We start from the raw sequence: 24,967 nt of genomic DNA, 5'->3' as shown, positions 1-24,967 counted from the left end.
TAAGACGCTCCGGAATATAAGACGCATCCAATTTTAAAGGAGGAAAATCTAGAAAAAAAAGATTCTGAAAGATTATTCCCCTTCTGATCACTCATGTGCCATTCAAATTCCTTTTCTGATCACTCTGTGCCTTTCAAATTCCCCTTCTGATCACTCTGTGTCATTCAAATTCCCCTTCTGATCACTCTGTGCTTTTTTTCCACTGTACGGCAGTTAGGACGGGGAACAGCAGGGGGCGCTGTGCCGGCTTCTTTCACTGCAGCCAAGAGAAGACACGCGCTGCATGCAGCCAGCGAGGAGAAGAGACACACGCAGGATCGGGTATCGGGTGAGTATCTTATTTTAATTATTTTATAACACATTTGTCGTATAGGACGCACCAACTTTTCCCCCAGGGGTAGCATTCATTGGGGAAGAAAAACTGCGTCTTATACGGCAAAAAATACGGTAGATAAACCTTGGATTGAAAGATGTGGCCAAAGAACAGCTTATTGAAGACACTTTACTGGAATTCCATGCAAAAAATGGACAGTTCCCATGTCTAAATACAATAGGGATAAAGACAGCAATAAAAAATCTAACAATGATTTTTTTAAATAACAAAAATCTAAAACAAAATCATTCAAACTTCATCTAAAAAGTGCACTAGTATGTAGTTCTTGTATGTGTGCTTCTATCTAGTTTTCTTATTATTCTATATTGTATCTAGTTCTATTATTATTATTATTATAGTTCTAGGGCAGAGTATGTGTACCCACTAACAGTGTAGATGAAAAACACAGCTAAAAAAAAGTACTAAATGTAACTAAATGAAAATTAGTTCTCTAAGCTCTGTGCCTCATCAATATACAGTTTATATATAGTGAATGTTTTCACTGATTTGTATACTTTGTTGCATCTCAGTTAAGATGATCTTGGGTGAGTACAATTGAGCAACAGGGACAGAGCATTGTCACTATATAATGGCAAGTGCCTAACAAGGACCTTCATAGTAGGCCATCCAGGTACTTTTTTAAAATAAACCTGGTGATTGTTTTTTATTAAGTTATTTAAAAAGGAATTTTTAACATGTTAAAACTTGAGATCTTAGTGATTATATCTATGGTACATTAATACTGATGATCACATTGCTTTCTGCTGCTCTACTGTGGCTAACTGAAGAATGTCTTGAGCAGCCTTTCTCAAACTTTTTACACTCAAGGAACCCCTAAAATAATTTTCAGGACTCAAAGAACCTCAAAACCACTTTATTGAAGGGGGAGAAGCCACATAAACTGATAGCCAGTGGCAACAATGCTCCTATTACAGTGGTGGCTAGAACTCGCTTTTATCCCTATTTAATGTACAGCGCTGCGTAATACGTGGGCGCTATATAAATCCTGTTTATTAATAATAATAATAATAATAATAATAATAATGGACAAATAAAAATGTATTACCTACCAGGTGGTGTTGATCACAGGAATTAAAAAAAAAATCATTGATTAGGAGGTAATCAGCATCAGTTCGAGGAACCCCTAGCAGCCTCTTGATGAACCCTAGGTATCCCTGGAACCATAGTTGAGAATGGCTGTTTTTTTAAGTCTACACCTGGATTTATTTCTCATCATTTATTAGCTGCACCATCAGCAAATCTATTCCTTCAGAAGCTGCATGACCCAGCTGAGAAATTGTATTGAGAGCTTTATTATGGGCACATGGAATCTAAAGGTTGCTTACTACTACTCCTGCTATACAAGTGCATATTTGTACATTTCCAAATACTAAAATGTTTTGAGAATATTACATTTTAATCTACAATATCTTAATAAATAAATTTCAATAAATAATATTTATTTAGATTTTTTTTAAAACCTTGTAAGGAATGGTGACAAAATGATACATGTATAAATATATTGCAAAGCTAACCTCATGACAGTGCTTTGCTCTGGATATATTTTAAATTAATTATGTGCATGTAGAGCTAATTAAAAAGAAGCCCAGATCACTTCTTTGACAGTGAATGAACAACACATTCTATTTACTCAAGAGAATGGAGAAGAGGACATAGACTACCTTTATGTGTGTTAGCCACGTGATCCTGACAGGCTGGTGATGGCCTTTTGGCAGATAAGTTTTAATTAGAAAATTCCAAGGAGAGATGTTTCAGTTCATAGCAGCGGAACTGAGCTGGGGCAGACATTAGGTGCTAAAAGGTCTTTCACCTTTATATTGCTTCTGCAGTACAGCAGCTATATCCTAAAATGAGCTATTGGATCTTGAGCGAAACCACAACTTTCTTGACTATGGTAAGTATATGTAATAGCTCATATTTATCTATTTTCTTACCCAGACCGAGAATTTATTGTTTTGGTAATTATAAAGAGCTGGCTATAGAAAATTTGCATGCACTCATATATTAGCAATTCCTAGCTACTAATATTTATGGCAGTTAAAACTGTGATTTTCGCTAAAGACGCTGTATTGTTTATAGTGACAAGGGATCTATATTATAGTTGTCTTAAATTTATTAAGCTCTTTATTCACGCTGGGTGGTGCTGTCATATTCTTTGGCTTCTACAAACAACAAATCATTTCACCATTAAGTAGCTGCTACTAAATTAAGAGACTGGAACAAACTTTAAATATTTCATGTTGCACATAAAATGTGCTAGCCTTATTATGCTCTTCTTGGTCTCGTTTGACTCGTTATATAAGCACCAACAGATTATCATAAACTACAATGTTACATTTCAAAGATTAAAATGTGCAGTCATAGTATGGTTCAATATCGATTGCTCGGCGATGAACTTTTTGTTACTGGAACTATGCACACTGCAGTGCTTTCCTTGGTGACGTGATGCAGTCCTGCATCATAATCATACATCTTGATTTTATTTTAAAAATATGTTGGCTTTTTAAAATTTGAGCATTCCTTATTTATAATAGAATGTGTTATTGCTAAAATTTTTCTCAACCATAACTCAGACATTTAGTTGCATGTTAGCATTTTGATTGGCTGATTTTTTTTTTGTTTTGTTTTTTTATGCCTACATAGTTGCAAATTTTACATATGCTTTATTTTAACATTTTAATGTTGGTTGCAGGTAATTTGGCTCGGGTTAAATACTTACATATTTACAAGCACTATTATTTGGTATGAAAATGCAGATTCCTACTACTATACTCGAGTCATCCTAGGTGTAAGTATAAAGTTATTTAGAAGTATGTTAGAGAAAATGAAATTGGGTAAAAATTAGAATTTTGAAAAGTTTAAGTTTTTACTGCTGTCCCTGCTGGAGAAGATTTCCCCTTTTATTTGTTCTGGTGAACATTGTCAATATGGGAGATTGTTAAGGCAAGCAAAACATTTTGGATTGTCATCCAGGCAGGGGAAATGTTTCAATGGATGCACCTTCCCGGGACCAACATTTTATTTATTTTCCTCTTTAGGACAGCAAGAGAAAAGAAATTTCTCTACCTGGGTGCAGACAAAAATAACCTGGTTGGGCATATAACCCTCCAACTGTAGGGCAATTTTTAGTAGATGAGCAGTATCATCTTATCCTTTAAAACATCCAATATATTTCCAGTGATAATGGTGAACGTTTGCGAACATGTTTTTTTTTTATTATTTCCATTAGACAGTGGGGACATTTTACTTTGCAGATAAACCAAACTTATTCAGGTCATGGAACATTTTATAGACATTTGTGGAAAAAACAGATAGAAGATTGTTTAGTTATCTTTGTTCTGAATGCTGAAAAATTATTTCAAAGGAAATAGGTTATGATTTGGCATAGTGTCTCTACAAAATAGAATTTTCTGGGTTATTTTCATCATTGTCAGCATATAGCAAAAAAATTTAGGAGCAATTGGATTGTTATAAACAGCTGCAAACTCATATTTCCTATGAAAAATGCTATTTTGATTCCAATGTTTCATATGACTCAGTGATAGAATTGAGAAATATGAAACATTGGAATCAAAACTGCATACCAATATATTCCTTATATAGTTACCATTCTTATTCAGAACAACAAAATGAGGTTATTAATTTTTTTTAGTTTTGTTTGATGTGCCTAATAAGCATGACACCCTGTAAGCAAAGAATTGTAATAAGCCACTGCTGTGTGCTTGCATTCTACTCTCTGCTGGTAACTCACTCCCCTGGGTCTTGCCTAGGCATGCTTGTTATATGCCCCTCTGCGCCAGCTGCTGTCTTATATAAGAGACTGTAGGGGACTATAGTGCAGACATTCTCCAGCTTGTATAGAACATCATCACCTGACAAATACAAATTCAGTGTCTTCAATTCAAACAGTGACTTATTAAAGTGTGATATTTCATTTGAATAAGGTGATCAGAGACCATGGAACATAGACAATAACAAATAACGGTTTAGATTTTGTAATCATAAAATAGAAAGTTGGGTTGAATACCAAAGGGGTAGGGGCTGTTTTCTACAGTTAATACATTTGTTTTTCTAAGTGCATATGCAAAAAAAAAAATCTTATTCAGCTATTGAGCATTGTTAAGATCTGGCTTTTTACATCAAATGAGCAAAAATAATATTGTGAGCAGCCTTTATTTCTTTAGTAAATCAATTCCATAGATTCTTCATGAGAGATTGTGTTAAATGAATTATTTGCCCATTTCCCCAAGCCATGATATTTACCTACTTTTGCAAAGTAATTTACAAATGTCCTTCTTACTGCAAAAATAGCTTAACATCTGCATGTAATAGGATGCATCCCCATAGATGCATCCACAAGAGTCCTCACATCAGGTCAGGCGGATAATCTTAAAATAGTGCACCCTGCCAGAGCACAGAAAAGCTTACAAATCAAGTAGGAGGGGTAAGGACAGATAGCTGTTAGTGGGAAGTAAAACGAATGTTCAGATCCTTTATGAACCTGGGGTATATAAAAGGAAGTATATCAATATACATAATAAGCTTTAGCTAAGTAGCAGTATTGGGTCTGATTTATTAAAGCTTTGCAAAGTTGGAGAGGATACACTTTCATCAGTGAAGATGGGTAATCCAGCAAACCTGGAATAGATTTCTTCAAAGTTATTTGCTAGCAAATGTTTTGAATCCTGGACTAGATCCATTCCAGGTTTGCTTGATCACCCAGCTTTACAGGTGAAAGTTTATCCTCTCCAGCCTTGGAGAGCTTTAATAAATCAGGACCAATGAAAGAAAAAAACAATTCTGCACTTTTAACAATGTCTTGTCTTCATAGCACTATACTTAAAATCAGAGTACAATATTATAATAAAGTACATAAAGAAAAACATTTTTCTTTTACATGAATGTGTATACATAATTAATAGCCATCTTGTCACATTTTCGTACAGTCAAGGAATTGTAGGTGGAAGTGTATACTTATTTGAAGACTGAAATTCTCAAATCGTGGCAAGTATGAAATACATGATGTATTAACTGAAAAATCTTGAATATTTCTTCACAGTCCTCTTTGGCTTGGGCAAGAGCTTCTGCGATGTGTCTAAACTTTAACTGCATGCTGATTTTGATTCCAGTTAGTCGAAATTTTGTTTCCTTACTGAGAGGAAGCATGGTAAGTTAAATAAAACAGAAATTACTATGCTTTGCTGTGTAACAACATATGTTTTATATGTTCCATGATATGCCCCGCTATAGCAAATGTTTTCTATGTTTATAGTATTTTTGTTTTTCTTTAGTGCTGCAGTGGAAATATGAGAAGACTGCTTGACAAAAACATTACATTTCACCGACTTATTGGATATATGATTGCCCTTCATTCAGGTAATTTAGCTTTTATATTGTTTATTACATTTATTCATAATCTTTGTAAGTGCCAGAAAAAATGTTTTTACGTATTTGGACAATATGACCTTTAATGTTATTGTTGCAGGCAATGGCTCTTTCAGACTGAGACAGACATTACCAGCTGATAGCTCTGGAAAAGTTTATAATCATATTAGATTTAACAAACTATTAGGTTTCACAAAATGTTTGCTGAATGCATAGATGTATATAGTTATATATCAAAAGTGAGAATGTCTATGTACTGATGTAAAAAAATACATTAGATTGGGACATCACATTGTGCCTAGGGATTATAAACCATTGAAGACAACACGTAGGTATTGATGTCGAGCAATAATGGTGGAAGACAATAAGTACATTACACAAATTGCTGGTATTGTTTACCTCAATAAAGGTGGACATTATTTCACTTTAAAATAAGGAATGCCACACATAGGCCGCCATATATTGTTATTGGGTAATACCTTGTTGAATTGAAGAAATCATTAACAAATGATGGTAATACTGGCTCTGTAATTTTTCAAACCTTCCATTGCCCAAATGCAGGTTTCCTCTATTTTGCAGCACTCCTTTATATGCTAACTTTAGAAAATTTGGTGTTATTGGAATCATTTATTTACTTATTATTTTAAAATTTATTCAAATTTGTGAAGCTTGATGAAAAATGAGTTTGCAGACAATCTGAAAATTTCCTATGTTGTCGGCAGTCCTGCTAAGAGAATTCATTGCACAAAAGGATCTTCAGTTAGGTGGGTAAATTTCAGTAGGTAGTATATTTAGTGGCTCACTTACTTAGGGCAGCTCACCCACTGAAATTCAGAGAACCTGAATCCTGTCACAAGTTCCTGTGAAAGGGAAGCATGGGATCCATTGTTATGATTGTTATGTTATGCTTTGTTACTGCTGTTGCACTGTAACTGATCTATAGCAGCCAATTTATAAGTATGCCATACGCATGTGGTTTGGTACTTAGATGCCCCCATTAGAATATTGGGTGGAATTTTAGAGGCTGGGCATGGTGGCTATAGCCCAAAGGGTTTGTGCAGAAACTTATTTGTGGTAAGGCAGTGTAAAGTAAAACAAAAGTGTATAATAAATTGTATAAAAACAAAAATCAAAACCAACCAGGCATTGATATTAAATGATCAGACAGAATCATAGAGTTAGCACTAAAGTTTATTACCAATGGTTACAGAAACTACTCAATGTCCAAACAAGGGTCCTACTCTTTTGTACTCTATTAAAAAAAAAAGTTTGTCTTTAATTCACAGTTCAAGCTAAATCAGGACAAGCAGGCACAGGAAGTAAACCAAGCCAAGAACAAAGAAATAAAGAGTTGTTCTCACAATCTGGTAAATCCTAAATTGGCAACTACAGCATGGTTTGAACTGCCTTTAAATTGGAATGATACTTCTGTAAAACAAAAAAGTTAGAACAGTTAAAGTTAAGATCCAATATATACAGTTTTCTTACCTTCTCTTTTTTCTTCAACTCTTCAACTCAAGTACCGGCAGTATCCTTTTCAGTGTAGAATGTCTCACAGTGGTTGCTACGAGAGTTCCTATTCTATTGGCAGATAGTAGTCATTGGAGCCATTGTGTGATTCCCTGGGGAAAATAGTGTAGGAGCAGAAACTTATATCCTATCTTATCTCTTTTCAATACTCTTGGGTCTGTCAAGGACTCTATTCAAGTTTTAAGGCAGGTATACTTTTTGTTAATTAACACAATTGTTTGTCTACAACCTATAGGAGAAGACTTTATTACATTCACAAGGAAACATAAGTAAAACTTTAAAGTAAACAATTTATTTATTGAATAAAGCTCCTATAACATCTGTGACGCTACATTAAAAAGAGATTACAGAGATTTATGGAATCAGTTTTAATCCCTACTACATAACACCTTGCAACTTATCTATGGTTTGTCAAATAAAATTGTAGGGGATGAATACTTTAGTTCACATGGAGTAGTTAACCAGTACATTTCTTGGAGTATTCCAGATCTTAAAATAGTCATATCCTGCAAAAAGTATCCACTGATGCCTTTCAAGCATTGTTTCACTTAATTGGCTTCTTCTGCGTTTAAAATATACTTTATTAGCATCTGCCATTATCTTGCTGTGTCAATAACAGGTTTTTCTAATAGAGGTGAGCAACCTTGAAAGAAGTGCATTTAGATCTATGTTTATGTGCTAACCTTTAATTTCTCATTGGTTCTCAACTACTTCAAATGCAAGATTTAATTGCTAAAATTGGAAAGGATGTAATTAGGGCCTGTTAGAGCCAGTGCATTTTCAAAGAGGAATACACAACACTGTTATCTGTAATCAAGAGCCGAACTAAAACCCCCACTCAAGGGATCTGTGCTTATTCTGGCTTTTAATCTTCACACATCTTTCTACAATAATGAAGCTATGCTGTCAGCATCCCATTAATAAAGAAGGAGAACACAAACATTTTTCATTTTCACACTTGCCTGGATTTATTACTATTAGTTCTCTTCAGACACTGGGCCTAATTTACTAAAGCAAAGAGCAAGTGCGGGAAGAAATTGGTATGGAGCTTTTGGATAGCAGGCATAGATGTTCAAACACATAGCAATTGTGATATCTGAACTTACCCAACCTATCATATAATTAAGTTCAACCTGTGTGGTGGCTCTATTGTGTCATGTTTGTGATGGGCTAGCCAAGCAATGAAATGTGAATGCTCGAGGCTAAAGTGCATATAGAAAAAATCCTTACACTATGCTGTATGAAAAAAAAGAAGAAAATAAATAAATATATATATATATATATATATATATGAGTATTTACACCAGGAATCCCAGGAATTAAAGGCAACCTGGATATAGTATTTCTGTGCCAACTAAAGCTTATGTGCATGCAAAGTACAATACAAATATATTATGATATAAATATAATACAGTTCACTGCAAATCAAAGCCTAAATCATAACTCTTCTTGCTCCCTGGTCACCCCTCACCCCCAAAAGCCTTACCAACAGGTATTATATTAAAGAGCAGGTTTGTAATGTGAAAGCCAAAAATAATATAGATAATATAGATAAAACCAGAAATCCTTCTTCCAGAAAGAGAAAAAAACTCAGACACTGTACATTTGGTGACTTTTAATTTTAACTTTGCCTAGAAGGTAACCTTTTAAAATTGTTGATGGCTCTGTAAGTAGACCATGCTGTGAGAGTCCATTATAGACTTCTAGTGCTAAATATATATAATGACAAGATGCAAGCATCCTTTTTAAACTTAATAGTATTCCTGAAACCTGCCAGGACAGAAAATAACAGGTTGAACCAATGTATGAATTTTAAAATAAAAAGTAGGCATCAGTATCTGAATTTACTGCTTGATTTAAAATGACGAACAACATTTCATTATTCAATTGTATATTTCTTTACATTTGGCTGTATACTGCCCACAGACTTTGGAATCTGGGAATTCTGGGAATTTCTTTCTGTAAAGCTTTGCAATCATCCAGTTTTTTTCTTTTGAATTTGTAACACTTCTATCAAAATGTATTTCTTTAGCTATTCATATTGGAGCCCATGTGATTAATTTAGAACGATACCATAAGAGTCAGTTATTGGATGCTGGAGGACTATATAATGCACTATCATATATTGGCAATAAACCTAATGAGAGTTTTTTAAATCCAATCAGAAGATATGACACAGTAAGTTGTTTTAAACTGACTTTCATAAAGTTCAAAAACCCAAAATGTTCTAAAAGTTTAATCTTGTATTTTCATTTTATTCAGCCTCATGGCCCTTTTAGGGAATGTATTTGCTGCAAAATTCTGAAGTTCATTTTTTTAACTATTACCCGTAGCCAGTTTTTGAAATATATAGCTGGAAGTTTCCAAAACTATTGCAAAAAGCTTAAGAACTTGAACTAGAATGGCTTTTTGTTTTGTTTGCCTTTAGCTTTTAGTTAATGCATATTTGCACTCTGTATATCTTGCCCATATCATAATAATGTTTTTTTTATTGTATTCTAGAACATAACAAAAGAAACAATTGTCACACTGGCTGGAATCACTGGCTTTATAATCACATTGTCTCTTGTGTTAATTATAACCTCATCCACAGAGACCATAAAAAGGTCATTCTACGAAGTTTTCTGGTATACTCACAACCTATCCATTGTTTTCTTCATCGGATTAGTAATTCATGGTGCAGGGTAAGTAAGAGTTAGGAATTCTGGCACTATGCTTTATTGAGGTGGTGCCTGAAATGTGATTGATGATCTTACATTTTACTGGCCTGTAATATGTACTCCGTATATAAGAGTACTGATCATTCTGTAAAAAGAATAACATTTTCAAATATACTGTGCAAAAATTTGTGTTTGTTTTACTGGAACTCCTGGCAAAACATTTTCTGATTTTGTGTAAGATGAGGATGGGTAAGGAGCACAATAAGTTTTTTGTTTGTTTTAAGGACTGATTTTTTTGGGGGGATATTCCCAGAGGTTGGTCACCCATCAAGTCCAAGTCGAGTCCCAAGTCACTGACACCAAGTCAGGTCTCAAGTCACCAAGAATTCTAAGTCAAGTCACTTTATTTATCCCCATTTGTCCCCAAATAGAAACAGAGCTCTGATCTTGTTCTTGAGCACAGGCTCGCATTCTAAGTCCACAGCTTTCTCCTTTTACAGCTGAAGGGGGAAGGGAGAAAAGCAGGGCAGCTTCTGTAACATAGCCTTCCTCCTACCTCCTTTCAGCTGTCAGAGGAGAAACTTACAATGCAAGAAAGGTGAGGGGAAAGGCGGTGTTACAAAGACTCACTGCCTTTCTCCCCACCTTTCTTGCATTCTAAGTTTTCTCCTCTGACAGTTGAAGGGGGGGGAGGGAAGCTGTGTTATAGAAGCCTACCTGCCTCCCTCCCTTCCCCCTTAAGCTGTCAGCAGAGAAAGCAAGTCGCCAGTCAAGTTGCCAGTGGCTGGGGAAAATCCCCAAGTCGAGTTGCAAGTCGTTCATTAGGCGACTTGGGTCGGACTCGAGTCCAAGTCGCACAACTCCAGTTCCAACCTCTGGATGTTTTCCTCCGCACTTTCTGTTCTGGTGATCAGGCCAAGATGGTATGGGAGAAAGCTAGGCAAGGGTAAGTATATTTTTTAACTTTTTTCCTTCCTGAAGGTTTTTTTTTTCTTAATTTTCATCCAGTGTTTAATAAATGAGGAGGAGATACCCTGATAAAGCAGGCCTTGTTACTGAGGTTGAAGCTAAATATGTTACCCTAGGCCAGGGGTGGGCAAACTTTTTTAGTCAGGGGCCACATAATAAAATTTGAAAGAGGGTCCGGTCCAATGGGAGCGTGGGCCGGGTTATACCAGCTACTATCTGGGCCTGTGGTGGGGGAGTGGGCGGGTTATGTGCAGCGACAGACCGCCCACTCTCCATCTCAGGCTCTGAGCTTGCGATGGGAGAGTGGGTGGACTATGTGCAGGAGCACAGCCCACCCACCTTCACGAGCCGGGACGTGTTCCACGGCTCTAGCCTGTGCGCCCCCCCCCAGCTGGGTCCTTCTCCTGACCCTGCTCGGGGTGGCACTGGCCAGAGCCGCGGAAAACCCAAAGGGCCAGAGAAACCACCATATTGGGCCGTATACAGCCCGCCGGCCGTAGTTTGCTCATGCCTGCCCTAGGCAGTTGTCTTCTTTTTAGAACAAACAAAGAATGGTTTTGTTAAGCATGTGTAGATTACTGTTATATATATATTTTTTCATTTGTTTAGATTATTTCCTTTATTTCTTTTTCTCAGCTCCTAATACTTTGAATTCCTACTCATTCTTAGCATACAATAGATATTTTTTTATTTTGCCTTTCCATCTTGTTTAATATTGGGTGGGTGAATTTTGCTGTATTTATATTAGATTATAAAACAATTTGCCCTGAATACATGTGAAACAGCCCTCAGCTAATTGACACAATGAAAAGCAAGCATATTCCACATGGACCTGTGCGGATTTTCTGTTTTATGAGAAAACAGCTTCATTGCTGCTGGATGGCTCGCTGCACTTTACCCTTTTTCAAGTTAGTATAGTTGTGCATTAAAAAGTTAATACTTTTGGTGGGTTTAGCCTTTAAGTTGCTTTTTCAAACAATAGGCAAACATTGCAGTCGCATGTAGCAACTATTGTTAAAAAAAAGGAAGATAATTTGCATAGCTCTGGCCTAATTTACAAAACAAATCTATTTACAGTGTGTCATATACTGTTCAAAATATAATTACATTTTTGTATTATTATAACATTTTATATAATATTTTAAGCTTTTGAGTGTGTTTCATTCTTTAAAAATACATTATAGAAAAAGTAGTAGTAATAAAAAGCTAAATGTAATTATTTTTGTAATTTGTGGAGTACATTGATATGACCTGGGAAAGAGTTTAACTGTAACAAAAGGAGATGATGATAAATTATTTAGATAAATAAATAAATGTGTTCTTAGGCAAATCTAGATTTTGACTGACTATATGATATTGACATCATTATCATTCCACAATCACAATTTTTTGTATTTAAGTATGTCCTTACAGTATGCATAATAGTATGGTACTGTCAATTTATAGCCTATTATTTTATACTGGCATTCCCCTTGCTTATCATCTGTAATTGATTAGTGAATCACTGCAGTCCTTACAAGCTTATTTATCACATCAATGGCTGGAAAAAAGTACATTAGTACTGTTTTTTATATCAAACCATTGGACAGCCATATATTATTAGGTTTTATTTGCTGTGTGCAAAACAAGAAGCTCACTGCCATTATTGTTTAATCTATTTATTGAAAGGTTTTACAAACTAACAGACCAAACATAATACAAAGTACAAAAGTACAAATAGAACCATGTACTGTAAACCAGTTTAACATAAAAATAATACAACGCAAGAGTATTATTATTATTATTATTATTAATAAACAGGATTTATATATAGCGCCAACATATTAGGCTGTACATTAAATAGGGGTAGCAAATGACAGACAGTGACACAGGAGACGAGGACCCTACCCAGAAGAGCTTACAATCTAGGAGGGGAGATATGGAATGGTGTGAAGTAGTGAGGATTTTAAGAGACAGAAGAAGACAGGTTGTTTGAGAAATGGGTTTTGGGTGCTCTTTTAAATGAACAGAAAGTAGGAGCAAGCGGAATAGGATGAGGAAGACCATTCTAGAGAGTTGGGGCAGCTCTAGAAAAGTCTTGGAGCCGTGCATGTGATGAGGTTATAAGTGAGGAAGTCAGTAGTAGGTCATTGGAGGAGAGAAGATGGCGGCTAGGGGAGGAGTTTTCTGCCAGGTCAGAAATGTAAGTGGGACAGGAACTGTGGAGACATTTGAAGGCAAAGCACAGGAGCTGGATTTTGATTCTAAGGTGAAATGGAAGCCAATGAAGAGAACTACAAAGAGAGGCAGCAGAAAAGTGCGGTGGGAAGGATGGATGAGTCTGGTTGCAGTGTTCATAATAGGTTGTAGAAGAGAGTCGGGTTAGTGGAGTACCAGAGAGGAGGATGTTACAGTAGTCCAAACCAGAGATGATAAGAGCGTGTACAAGGAGTTTAGTGGTCTCTGGAGACAGGTAGGGGCAGATTTTGGAGATGTTGCGCTGGTAAAAGTGACAGGACCTGTAAATGTTCTGAACATGGGGGATAAATGGGAGGGCAGAATCGAGGGTGACACCAAGACAATGTGCCTGAGAGGGACGAATGACAGTGTTGTTAACAGTTAGAAATATGTCAGAGGAAGATTTGGAATTTAAGGGGGGTAAGATGAAGATTTCTGTTTTATCCAGGTTGAGTTTCGGAGGAATCGGTCAGACATCCATGATGATATGGCTGACAGGCAGCATGAGACCTTGTCCAGGACTGAGGGAGACAGGTCAGGGGTGGACAGATAGATTTGAGTGTCATCAGCATACAGATGGTATTGTAAGCCAAAGGAGGATATGAGACTACCGAGAGAGGAGGTGTACAGAGGAAAGAGGACCGGTCCAAGGACTGACCCTTGGGGAACACCAACAGGGAGGAGAGTGGGAGAGGAGGAATTACCATTGAAGGAAACTTGAAATGAGCAGTCAGACAGATAGGAAGAAAACCAAAGGAAAGCAGTGTCACTGATATCAATGGAGTTCATGATTTGGATTAGAAAGGGTGATCAACAGTGTCAAAGGCAGAGGAGAGATTCAGGAAAAGGAGAAGGGAAAAGTTGCCTTGTGACTCAGCTCAGATGAGGTCATTGGCTGCTTTAGTAAGAGCTGTTTCGGTGGAATGGGCAGCTCGAAAGCTAGACTGGGTCAAGGAGGGAGTTGTTGTTCAGGTAATTGGTGAGTCTTTTATAGACAAGGCGTTCAAGAAGTTTGGAAACTTAAGGGGTTCTTCAGGATAGGGAGAATAATGGCATGTTTGAAAGTGGAGGGGTAGATACCAGTAGAGAGGGAAAGTTTGAATAGTACATGCTTTATGTGCATATACCAGTCTCAATAGTTTCCAAGATTAAGTAAAAAGTCAATACTTTATTTTAAGTTTTTTATAAAATAAGTTAAGATTAGGACCCATGTGTATGTACAATGATAGAATCTTGTGGAAAATTGCAAATTTTACCAGTTGGCACCAGAACAAGGTAAGGAAGAAGATCTTCCAATGGGGTCGCCTGTTTTGAAGACAAATGTTTAAGAAGAGAATTACGATTAGTTTTCATAGATTATACTTCATAAAAGGAGGATAAAGAAAATCTTCCTAATAAGATACAAGCAACATTTTAATTACTATATACTTATCATTTGCAAAATTTTAAGTTAATAAAAGTTGTAGTTACTGTTGAACTGTTTCAAGGCTACACAATTCTAAAATTTAAATTACCTTAATGAACAAGTAAAGGTCATGCTGCATAACCATAGTGCTTTTCATGAAACAACACTAGGTTCTAGTTATTTGTCAGTTCCCCTATGCTGAAATCAATATTCATTTTTCTCTAGGCAGATAGTTCGCGGGCAGACTACACAAAGTTTGTTACACCATAATCTTTCATATTGTAAAGACCACTATAATGAGTGGGGAGAAACAGAACAATGTCCTTTTCCACAATTTTCTGGCAACAAACCAATGGTAAGCTATTCTGTAAGATATTGTAGTATGATAAATGAAGGCTGGTTGTTGGCTGGAATGTTAAGTGAATGGGCATGGTGGTTTTTTATGTTTTTAAAGAATTTTGTTTTTTTATTGAATATTAAACAAGTGGTTGGTAATACATTAAATACCTGTAGTCAATAGCATTATTGGGAGAAAATCACACAGCAATCTATTTATGTATGTTTTATCCAAGATTCATGAAACTTTTAACCAAAATATACACATTTTTTCACATTGCATCACAAAATGTATGTGTCACCTTTTACTCAGATTCTAACATTTTGTAATGGATTTTATTGTGATAAATGTGTACATTTTGGGTAAAAGTTGTATGTTGTAGTTAATATAGGACCAGTTAAAAACAGATTATTGTATCACCATGTTCAGCTCAAGGTGATTTGTTAAGCAATTGTATCAACTTGTATTCCTTACTTGACTAGCGTTGTGGTTGATTTATTAAAGCAATAAAGACTATTCACTTTTTAAAGTCAATGCTCCTTGAGTTTTGTAAATAGAATGAAACTATGTTCATTCACCAAAGATGTGGTTAACATCATCCTGATTTTTAAAACCTTCCACATGACTGGAAGCTTCATTTTAAGCTTCAATAAAAATGAATCTATTAAAAAGCATTTACACCCTAAATCCACCCTAAATCTTTTTAAAAGTGGTGCATAAGGCATTTATATTTTTGACTTGAAAGAACATTATTTTAAAGCCATAAACCGAGACTACATGTCCACTGAATAATATTATATGATGTATGATATATGTATGATATAATATAAAATATATAATAGCGATGGAAGTGTTTGACCTAAATGCTATTCTTCCTTCTGAGACCTGAACCACTTAATTTTTGTATATGAAAAGATTAAATCTAAATTTAATCTGCTTATTTTTGCATTCCTTACCTAAAAGGGTAGCTAAAAATAGTATGTATAGGGGATGTGTGTGTCTATGTGTATATATATATATATATATATATATATATATATATGTGTATAATCATATGTGGCCTGCAAAACTGTCAACTGAATATGTATAACAAATTGCATTTTTTGTTAACAGGCTTGGAAATGGGTCATTTGCCCTTTAGTACTATATGCGTGTGAAAGGCTAATACGTTTTTGGAGATCTAAACAAGAAGTTATAGTCACAAAGGTAACTTTATTCCTGTATCAGAATGAGCTTGACACATTTATTTAGAAAATGGTATGTTCTAGTCAAGGTATAGATGGCAGGTAACTAAAACATCAAACTTACTAAAGATTTTTTGTGGCTTCATGAAAAGTAAGAATGGAATCAGCTGATGAGTAAAAATGTACTTCAAAAAATCAGTAAACAGGTGATTAAACCACTTCTGTGTTTGTAAGAGATGAACCCACTCTCAGGGTTTTATGAATTTTGTGGGTTTTGTAGACTGACCCCCCAGACCCGGGGCAGACCCCAAACCCCAGTCTGCCATCTGACAACTGGGCCGCGAGAAAATGGAGACCAGTGGTGGTCTGTGGCTCTGGCTGGTGCACCCCCCAGCGTGGTCAGGAGAAGAACCCAGCTTGGGGGGGTGGGGTGCGCCGGCCAGAGTCGCAGACCATGTCTCCATCACAGGTTCAAGACAATGGGTGGGTTGTGTCTCTTGATGGTCTTCATGACGTCACTCGTCACATGTATAGTACTACATATACTATGGGCCAGATTAATTAAAGCTCCCCAAGGCTGGAAAGGATACACTTTCATCAGTGAACCTGGGTGATCCAGCAAACCTGGAATTGATTTCCTAAAAAGTATGTGCCATTTTTTAGCAAATGTTTTCAATTCTGAACCACATCCATTCAAGGTTTGTTGGATCACCCAGGTTCATGGATGAAAGTGTATCCTCTCATTGGAGAGCTTTAATAAATCAGGCCCTATAAGTGGGGTTTTAGAGCTACCCATTGACATTAGATTCCACTTGCCAGTTCTGGCTGTGATTCCATGCCTTTGGTGCTGTGCATATGACCACTAAGGGATGACATTTAAGGGGAGCATTTATGGAAGGATAGAAAGATTCTCATGACCCTTTATCTTTTCTTACTGTGTCAGGTCTGTCTCATTGTCTTGCATTCTGTCCCTGCTTCTTTGTAATCATGTTTAGCATTGTCCCAGCTTAAAATTTTATAGAATGTTCCATTATCTAACAGCATCTTGCCCTAATGGCAGCTGACCTACCAAATACTTGGTAAATAGTGCTTGGTAAGGCAATAATGTAGATAGGCACCCACGTAAAAAAGAGATGATTCAGTGGCTTCTCATAAAAAGTATTTATTAGTCAAAGATAACTATAATTCACTATTAACACGTTGTGGCACCTTAGTAGCCACTTCTTTAAGATTGGTGTACAAATTAAGGCTCGAGGTTAGCAAGTATTCCTGGAGTCTGGAAATTGTCACATGAAGGGTTGTAAGGAAGCTGCTCTAAACACTATAATTACATTTTAGAAAATAAGCTTTTATTAATAAATAGGACTTGAAAAAACTGCATCAGAGAACTCTGTTGATCTATGATATATCTATGATATAAAAACTAAAATCTACAATTTGCCTCTTAGGTTGTCACACATCCGTCTGGAGTTCTGGAGATTCAAATGAAGAAACACGGTTTTACTATGGAGCCAGGACAGTATATTTTTCTTCAGTGCCCTTCTGTATCACAACTGGAGTGGCATCCATTTACACTTACATCAGCTGCAGAAGAGCCATTCTTCAGTGTACATGTGAGAGCTGTTGGAGACTGGACACAAAGCCTTATCACAGAGTGTGTGGCAAACAGAAATATCCATCAGAATCTTTGGCAGTTGCCTAGGTCTGTATGCCTCTCATTACCTAAATCTGGGCACAAAGCAAATAACTTTTATTAATTCATACATTTTCTTTGTGTTTTTTTTGGTAGTTTTATAACATGACCAAAATGACAATACATAATACAAAGTCTAGGGGGGTCTATTTATAAATGTTTTCACCAAGATTCACTCAACTTTTACCCACAATTTACAGATTAGATTTAATTATAAAATGTGTAACTCAACTTTTACTCATGATTCATACAATTTTCTAATAGAATTTAATGTGAAAATGTGAAAAGACATTAGAAGAAACTTTTATAAAAAGACCTCTATACTAAGTTGCAAGTGGTGAAATATGAAAAAGAAACGACAGTCGCAAAGTAAAAAAAAAAAACATATGCAGTACATTTACCTATGTCATAACCTAACATTATAAACCCTGCAAGTACAGATAAAATACCTATCCAATTAATCTGCTAGAATGCACAATTCTTCACACTAGAAATTATAGAGTTGTCATATAGGTTAACATCTTGTACATTTTGTACTTTAATACATTTTGGGAATTACAAGATTTTTTAGATGTTAGTATAGTGTAAAGTAGTATACTACTGAAATGACACTAAAAACAGAATAAAGTTTGCAGCAAATTCATATGTCAAGGCAAACTTATCTGCCTGTCTGTTTACCCTCCCGTTGGTCTCCAATGTTTCCATATTTACCCAGTCATCATTTGGCTTTGAAATCATCCGCTATCTTTATTGGCCTTAAGTGATACCATAGTAGAAGGGTGCCATGTTTTTTTAAATGAGACACTAGGTCCTGGTAGACTCCATGGCTCTGATTTATTAAAGCTCTTCAAGGCTGAAGATTATACACTTTCATCAGTAAAGCTGGGTGATATGGAAAACCTAGAATGGATTTCCTAAAAGTCATTAGCTATTTGTTAGCATATGTTATCAATTTTGGACCAGATGTATTCCAGGTTTGCTGGATCACCCAGCTTCACTGATGAAAGTGTATCCTCTCCAGCCTTGGAGAACTTTAATAAATCAGTGCCCATATATCTCCCCTGACCCTACCAGAACAGATGCCACCAGAAAAGCACTAAAAAGAAAACTTTTCAAAGAGCCCATGACGACTGTCTGGAACAGGGTATCTTGTACATTGGAAAGATATATAAATGACAACTGCGTAAACCTCATTACTTTTAAGCATTCAATGAGCTGAGCTGATAAGATATTTGAGATGAATAATTCAGCAAATAAGCCACAATTTAAAGATGATTAAACAAGGGTTACAGAGCAATACCAATTACATAATGAAATGTAATATATTATTTTCAAGTAAACCTTAGGGGAATTCTGGCAGCTCTACCATTCCTGGAAATTTTCTCAGCTTGGCATACCACATTACCCACACTATTGTCCCCATTAACACTACAAGTACCACAAAGAGAGGTTGCTGGGGAGCCCCATGAGTTTGAAATAAACTCATTGGGGCCCATTTAATGATAGTTACATGCCTGCCTGGCTTCTTTAAACCTGAAAGATCCATATGAGGCCTGAACTAGAGCAGAATAGTCTGCTTATTTCTTGTTCAATAAATGTAGGCAGACTGATATATATATATATATATATATTCATTTAAAAAGTGACATTTTGTTTAGTTCTGTAGTGTGAAACTTTACAATCACAAACTTGCATTTCACTTTTTTCACTGCAGACTGGCTGTCGATGGACCCTATGGATCAGCAACAACAAACGTATTTAACTTTAAAGTCAGTGTATGCATTGCAGCTGGAATTGGAGTGACACCGTTTGCATCAGTGTTGAAGTCCATTTGGTATAATTCCTGTGATCCCAACAGAGCAATGAAACTGGAAAAGGTATTATGAAAAGCAAATGACAGCGGCAAAGGCAACTGCTTTACAATAATACATTCCTATTCTTGGTAATTTTCCTTAGTAAATTCCCCCCACTGACTCTGAACAAGTATAAACATAAAAAGTTGTGACTTTATTTGCAGCCTACTTATTCCAAGTCAGTGACTTAGAAAGTACTGAACTCAAAGAAATGTAACTCCCTTTTATTTCCTAAATTTGAAGTTTAGTTTTTTTTAAATGAACATAGACAATTTATGTAAAGACATGTCTGAAGTTATATTTGTAAAGGTTTCAACCCAAGATTCACCCAACTTTTACACAAAATTTAAACATGGGTGTCTTCAGTTAGAAAAATGTGTAAATTAGTTGACTTACTCATTTTCTGATTATAACTGATGTGAAAATATGGTATTGGTATTATTTGTAAAAGTTTGGTGCATATTTCATGAAAACATTTATAAACAGGCCCCTGTGTGTGTGGTTTTTTGTTGGGTTTTCAATTTTACATACAAATATATTGGAGTATTTATCCCATTGGCACTATATTTATATTACATTTTCAGTGATAAATGTACAAGATACCTTCTTTTTTTAGGTATATTTTTATTGGCTTTGCCGGGATACTCATTCTTTTGAATGGTTTGCTGACCTGCTTCAATCTTTAGAGGAACAATTGGCAGAACAAGGGAAATTAAATTTCCTTAGTTATCATCTTTTTCTCACTGGCTGGGATGATATTCAGGTAAAACATAAATGAAAAAATAGCTAATAACAAATGTGAACTGCTAGTTTATGTGTTTATATGTGTGCTTGTGTCTATTGCTTCTGATGCCAAAAACATGCAATACAAAACATACAAAAAAAGTCAATGTGCAAAAAAAAAAAATGTAATGTTGTGTTTGTTTGCTAGGTGATTATATGTCTTTGGCCTTATTAAAAAACAAAGTAGCATATAATAAACTAAAACAAAATATACAGAAAAAACTACTAACACCCCCTCCCCCCTCCTTACTTACTCTTACTCCATTTTACAAAAGCAATTTACCAAATGTTGCCAGCACAGTGCAATATATATATATATATATATATATATATATATATATATATATATATATAGCATTCTGAATATTGGCATATCTTGAATTGACACTACCTAAATTGTTATTTTTTTTCATTTAAATATGTTTTTTTCATTCTAACAAAAACTCTGAAGGCTTTCCCAGGGGTATATACCAGTTCCCTTTGATAGACCTATGGACCACCTATGCTGCCCTTCACTCTCTCCCTAAATTTGGATCAAACTTTGAACACACCGCTACTTATGCCACCAACAAAATTTTGAGTCTATTAGCTTTCCTCAAAACATATACTTTGTGCAAACGGGACTATATACCAGGAGCATTATTATTCCATCCTCCATATCAGCGATATATTAGACCAGCCATTTTTTTCAGTTTTATTACACTGCAAAAAAAGTGTATACGTCTGTTATATACCCCTGAGAAAGCCTTAGGAGGCGAAACGCGTCAGGTTAAGAGACGTTAATTGTGATTATTTACGCAACATTCTAATACTAATACTTAGTATAGGTAATTTATGTTTAGTCCAGCAGTATCCATCCCATGATTTTACAATGTGAGACGGATACATACAAATATGTTTTATTTGTACAATATCACCTGTGATGTGCTTTGCTAAATACAATACTTCAAAAGCAGCCTTGAAACCCCTCTCTTTTCCTTCTTTCTCATTATTAATAATCATAATATATGTTACCTGTTCTACAATCTGCATACTCAATATTCTTTCCATATTAAAGTGTTTCAAATTGATAGGAGTTCTGTTGCTATTATATATCTTTTTTAGGTTGCACATATAGCTGTCCACTATGATAGTGAACTTGATGTGATTACTGGCTTAAGACAAAAAACAAACTATGGAAGGCCCAACTGGCATAAGGAATTTAGATGTGTAGCAGACAAGCATCCAAGGTAAATCATATGCATTATTTTTATATTGTATATACTCAAATATAAGCCAATTCAAATATAAACCGGAGTACTTATTTTTATCTGGAAAAGAGAGAAAAATGCTTTGACTTGAGTCAATGCCTAGGACATAAAGTGCAGCCATGACTGATAACATTCAAAACAATAATCAATAGAAATGCCAATAAAAGTAAGGTGAATACAAAATCTATGTTTGTTTAATTTATTTTAGATGCATTTCCTTATTTCCCTTTTAGTTATGATACTAGGTAAAATAGTAAAGTTTTGGTTAATATATAGGATCTGCTAGTCATGTAACATAACTATAACAGTTGCTAATAGCTATATTAGACAAACTACAAAAATTAAATGGGAAGAACATGTTTGGTTCTTCCAAAATTCACTGTAGACGATATTTAGTAATTGTGTTATCACCATGCACTTTATATTTGTGTCCCTTGGCATGTACACCGCAAGTATAGTACACAGAGATACCCCATACTAAAGGGTTTGGCATATGCTGCATGTACTGGGTGGCATAAAGATGGATTTATACAGAATGCATGATTAAAGTTGCCAAAAACTTTTTATTGTATTGTTGCATAAAATATATTTTTATGGTAGACAGATCTCTTCTCAAAATATGAAAAATTTTATAGCCATCTATTTGTGAATAATAATTTTTTAGTTATATTATTGGAAGTAGAATTCATAACATAAAATTAAAATGTTATGAATAAACATAACAAGATTTGAATAGTTTAATTGTTTTGGCTAAACCTAAATAATGAATTTCAGAAGGAAAGAATTACAAAAGACAGAATAATGTGAATTTACAAGGTTATTAACCGTTATTTTTACTGTTATGTTCATTATCTGTTGCTGAGGTTCTAATATGATTAATATTACACTAATAAATCTTCTACATTTTTTTTCGATTAGTGACAGCATTGGAGTGTTCTACTGTGGCCCAAAGTCTCTCTCCAATATCCTCAATAATATGTGTCGTTTATATTCATCATCTGATCCAAGAGGAGTTCATTTCCATTACAGTAAGGAAAGCTTTTAAGGTGCTGAAGACTGAGACTTGAAATCTACTAAGCTTCGTGGGTGGCATGTTAATGTGATGAATGTGCAGTGCATGGTTAGGTGAAACTTGATTGGGTGAAAAGCTTTCTTCATAAAAGCCATCTATAGATCTTGCTGCCACCTTCATATGCTTCAATGGCCATCAAGAGCAACTGTAAGCATTATTAAACGTAGGATTGTAAAGTGAACTTAAAATAAACCATTTTAGGTAAATATTAGATTATGCTTATTATTGACTGATATGACTGCTAATTATTCATGTCATTGACTGATTTTTATTTTTATGACATGACTTGATTATACATAATTTCCAATTAAATAATACTTTACTTCAAAGTTATGTTATATTAAGACACATAAAAGTGCACATATTGGGAGTCTCCATCCTCGTAGATTCTAAAGTGTAACTACAGTTTGTTTAAAAAAATCTCCCCCTGGTAATCTATACTTTGTAGATATTTTGTCAAAGCTTTTTACAGATTTATACCTTTTTTATGTTGTTTTAATTTACTATGTCCTTTCTCAAACTGATTTCTGAATTTACTATGTTCTTTCTCAAACTGATTTCTGAATTTACTATGCCCTTTCTCAAACTGATTTCTGAATCATAGAGATTTAGCCTTCATAATAAACAGAGAATGCAATTTCTGTGTTGTACTGCAAAAATATGCAGCATTTGCATCCCTTTAGGTAGGGATAAGCTATTTAAAGTACCCAACCAAGAATTAAATTAAACTCTATCACTATTGCAGGGATACCATTAACTTTATTTGTTTTCCAGCATAGATTTCTGAAAATAGTGAGAGTCACTCACACAAGCAGGAAATTTCTGGGAACACATTTCTGTATACATAGGGGTTGATTTACTAAAGGAGATTAGGATGTTAATGAATAATAACCCTAGAAGGGCTACTTCCCTTAGTTTAGTGAGTAAGAAGAAGCTCTGCTTGCTTCAGCTTTTTAATTATGTGTAAGGTAAAATCTTGGGGCGTTTTTTACATCTTCTTGCTGGTGATTGGATATTTTTTGTAAAGTGAATTTTTTACCGCATTTACAAAGCTATATGAATACACTTTTCTAGGTGAATAATCTAAACTTTTTTAGTACAAAAATCCCAAAGAAAGCACAGAAAGCCCCCAGGATGCTGTATTGTAAGAAACCATTTTTTGACAGCTTTAGAAATGAATTCATTAATTTTTTTTTCAATTACAGAATGATCTGTGTAACAGCCATTATATGTATTGTACCACCTTTTAGGAACAAAGTATACTAATACTGTAACTTGTATTGTAATAGTTGTTAGATTCACCTCCTGAGGGGTAGCTAAAACAGTGAAATACAATAGTAAATACAACTTTACCTGATCCGCCAGCATCCTCCTTCACGATCCCAGTCCTCTTGATTCCTTCGTCCTCTATATCCAATGAGGCACAGTGACTTCGGTGCGTGCGGCCGTTGTGTCAGGGGCACCGCGGGAATTTCAAATCTATTTGTATTGCATTCAATATAAAATAACTGTATTGAATGCAATACAGTGGAATTATATGCGTAAAAGCAGTACATTGTCTTTCAAAAAAATGTATTTTGCAGTATAATATAATAGTATGAGTATAATTATTTTTTTTTTTTTTTTTATGTATTTAATTTATTATTTTGACATGATTTCATGTTTAAAGCTTTAATATAATAATACTATTATAATATACTGTAAAATTACAATGTACCACTTTTAGACATATACATCTGGACAGAAATGAACCGCCCAGGAGGTTAATTTTCGGGGAGATTCAGCATGACCGCAGAATAGTTTCTTGAGTTCAAACACAAATCCCAAAATTGCTACCAGTAGTTTAATTACTCAGTTTAAATTGTTTAAAATATTGTTTTAAGACAGAAGAACCAAAGAATAGCAAACATCTTTAATATTTCACCATACACTATGCAGGGCGCACCAGGTTTTCTCTCTTTTAACAAAAATCAAGTGACAGCTTGTCACCTCGTCAGGAACATCTTATTCTGAGCTTGCAGCATTCAGAACAGCAAGAAGACTTCCTGGGGGTATCTATGGAAGATTCTCAAACCATGTCTCGCACCTCTTGATTCTAAAGAACAGTGACTCTACACGCAAATTCTCAAATCGTAACACTTTTCACTCTGTCATGGAGTTTACAGAAGAACTCCACATGGAGCCAGGAATTCAATACAGATTTGTAAGCCCATGCTGTAAATAAATTGAATATAT

General features: G+C 35.1%; 1 protein-coding gene across 1 annotated transcript; it reads left to right on the top strand.

Annotated features, from left to right (window-relative positions):
- Window positions 1-3,106: 3,106 nt before the first annotated feature.
- NOX3 (NADPH oxidase 3) lies at window positions 3,107-22,938 on the top strand. Its single transcript, XM_072410448.1, has 12 exons — window positions 3,107-3,182; window positions 5,454-5,561; window positions 5,686-5,770; window positions 9,342-9,487; window positions 9,812-9,993; window positions 14,786-14,915; window positions 16,011-16,103; window positions 17,530-17,783; window positions 19,489-19,651; window positions 20,244-20,390; window positions 21,515-21,639; window positions 22,579-22,938. Exons 2-12 carry the CDS (start codon window positions 5,484-5,486, stop codon window positions 22,703-22,705), a joined length of 1,530 nt encoding a protein of 509 aa, XP_072266549.1. The 5' UTR covers window positions 3,107-3,182; window positions 5,454-5,483; the 3' UTR covers window positions 22,706-22,938.
- The last annotated feature ends 2,029 nt before the right edge of the window (window positions 22,939-24,967 follow it).

The sequence above is a fragment of the Pyxicephalus adspersus genome, chromosome 4, assembly GCF_032062135.1.
Source record: "Pyxicephalus adspersus chromosome 4, UCB_Pads_2.0, whole genome shotgun sequence".
Lineage (NCBI taxonomy): Eukaryota > Metazoa > Chordata > Amphibia > Anura > Pyxicephalidae > Pyxicephalus > Pyxicephalus adspersus.
The sequence above is the reverse complement of the archived record's forward strand: the minus strand, read 5'-3'. Positions and strand labels throughout refer to the sequence as shown.

Excerpts from the sequence above, each read along its gene's own strand:
- NOX3 (XM_072410448.1), top strand. The coding sequence starts at position 5,484 with ATGTGTCTAAACTTTAACTGCATGCTGATTTTGATTCCAGTTAGTCGA. Across the intron at positions 14,916-16,010 it reads TTTCTGGCAACAAACCAATG|GCTTGGAAATGGGTCATTTG; the intron begins GTAAGCTATTCT and ends TTTTGTTAACAG. Across the intron at positions 19,652-20,243 it reads GAGCAATGAAACTGGAAAAG|GTATATTTTTATTGGCTTTG; the intron begins GTATTATGAAAA and ends TTCTTTTTTTAG.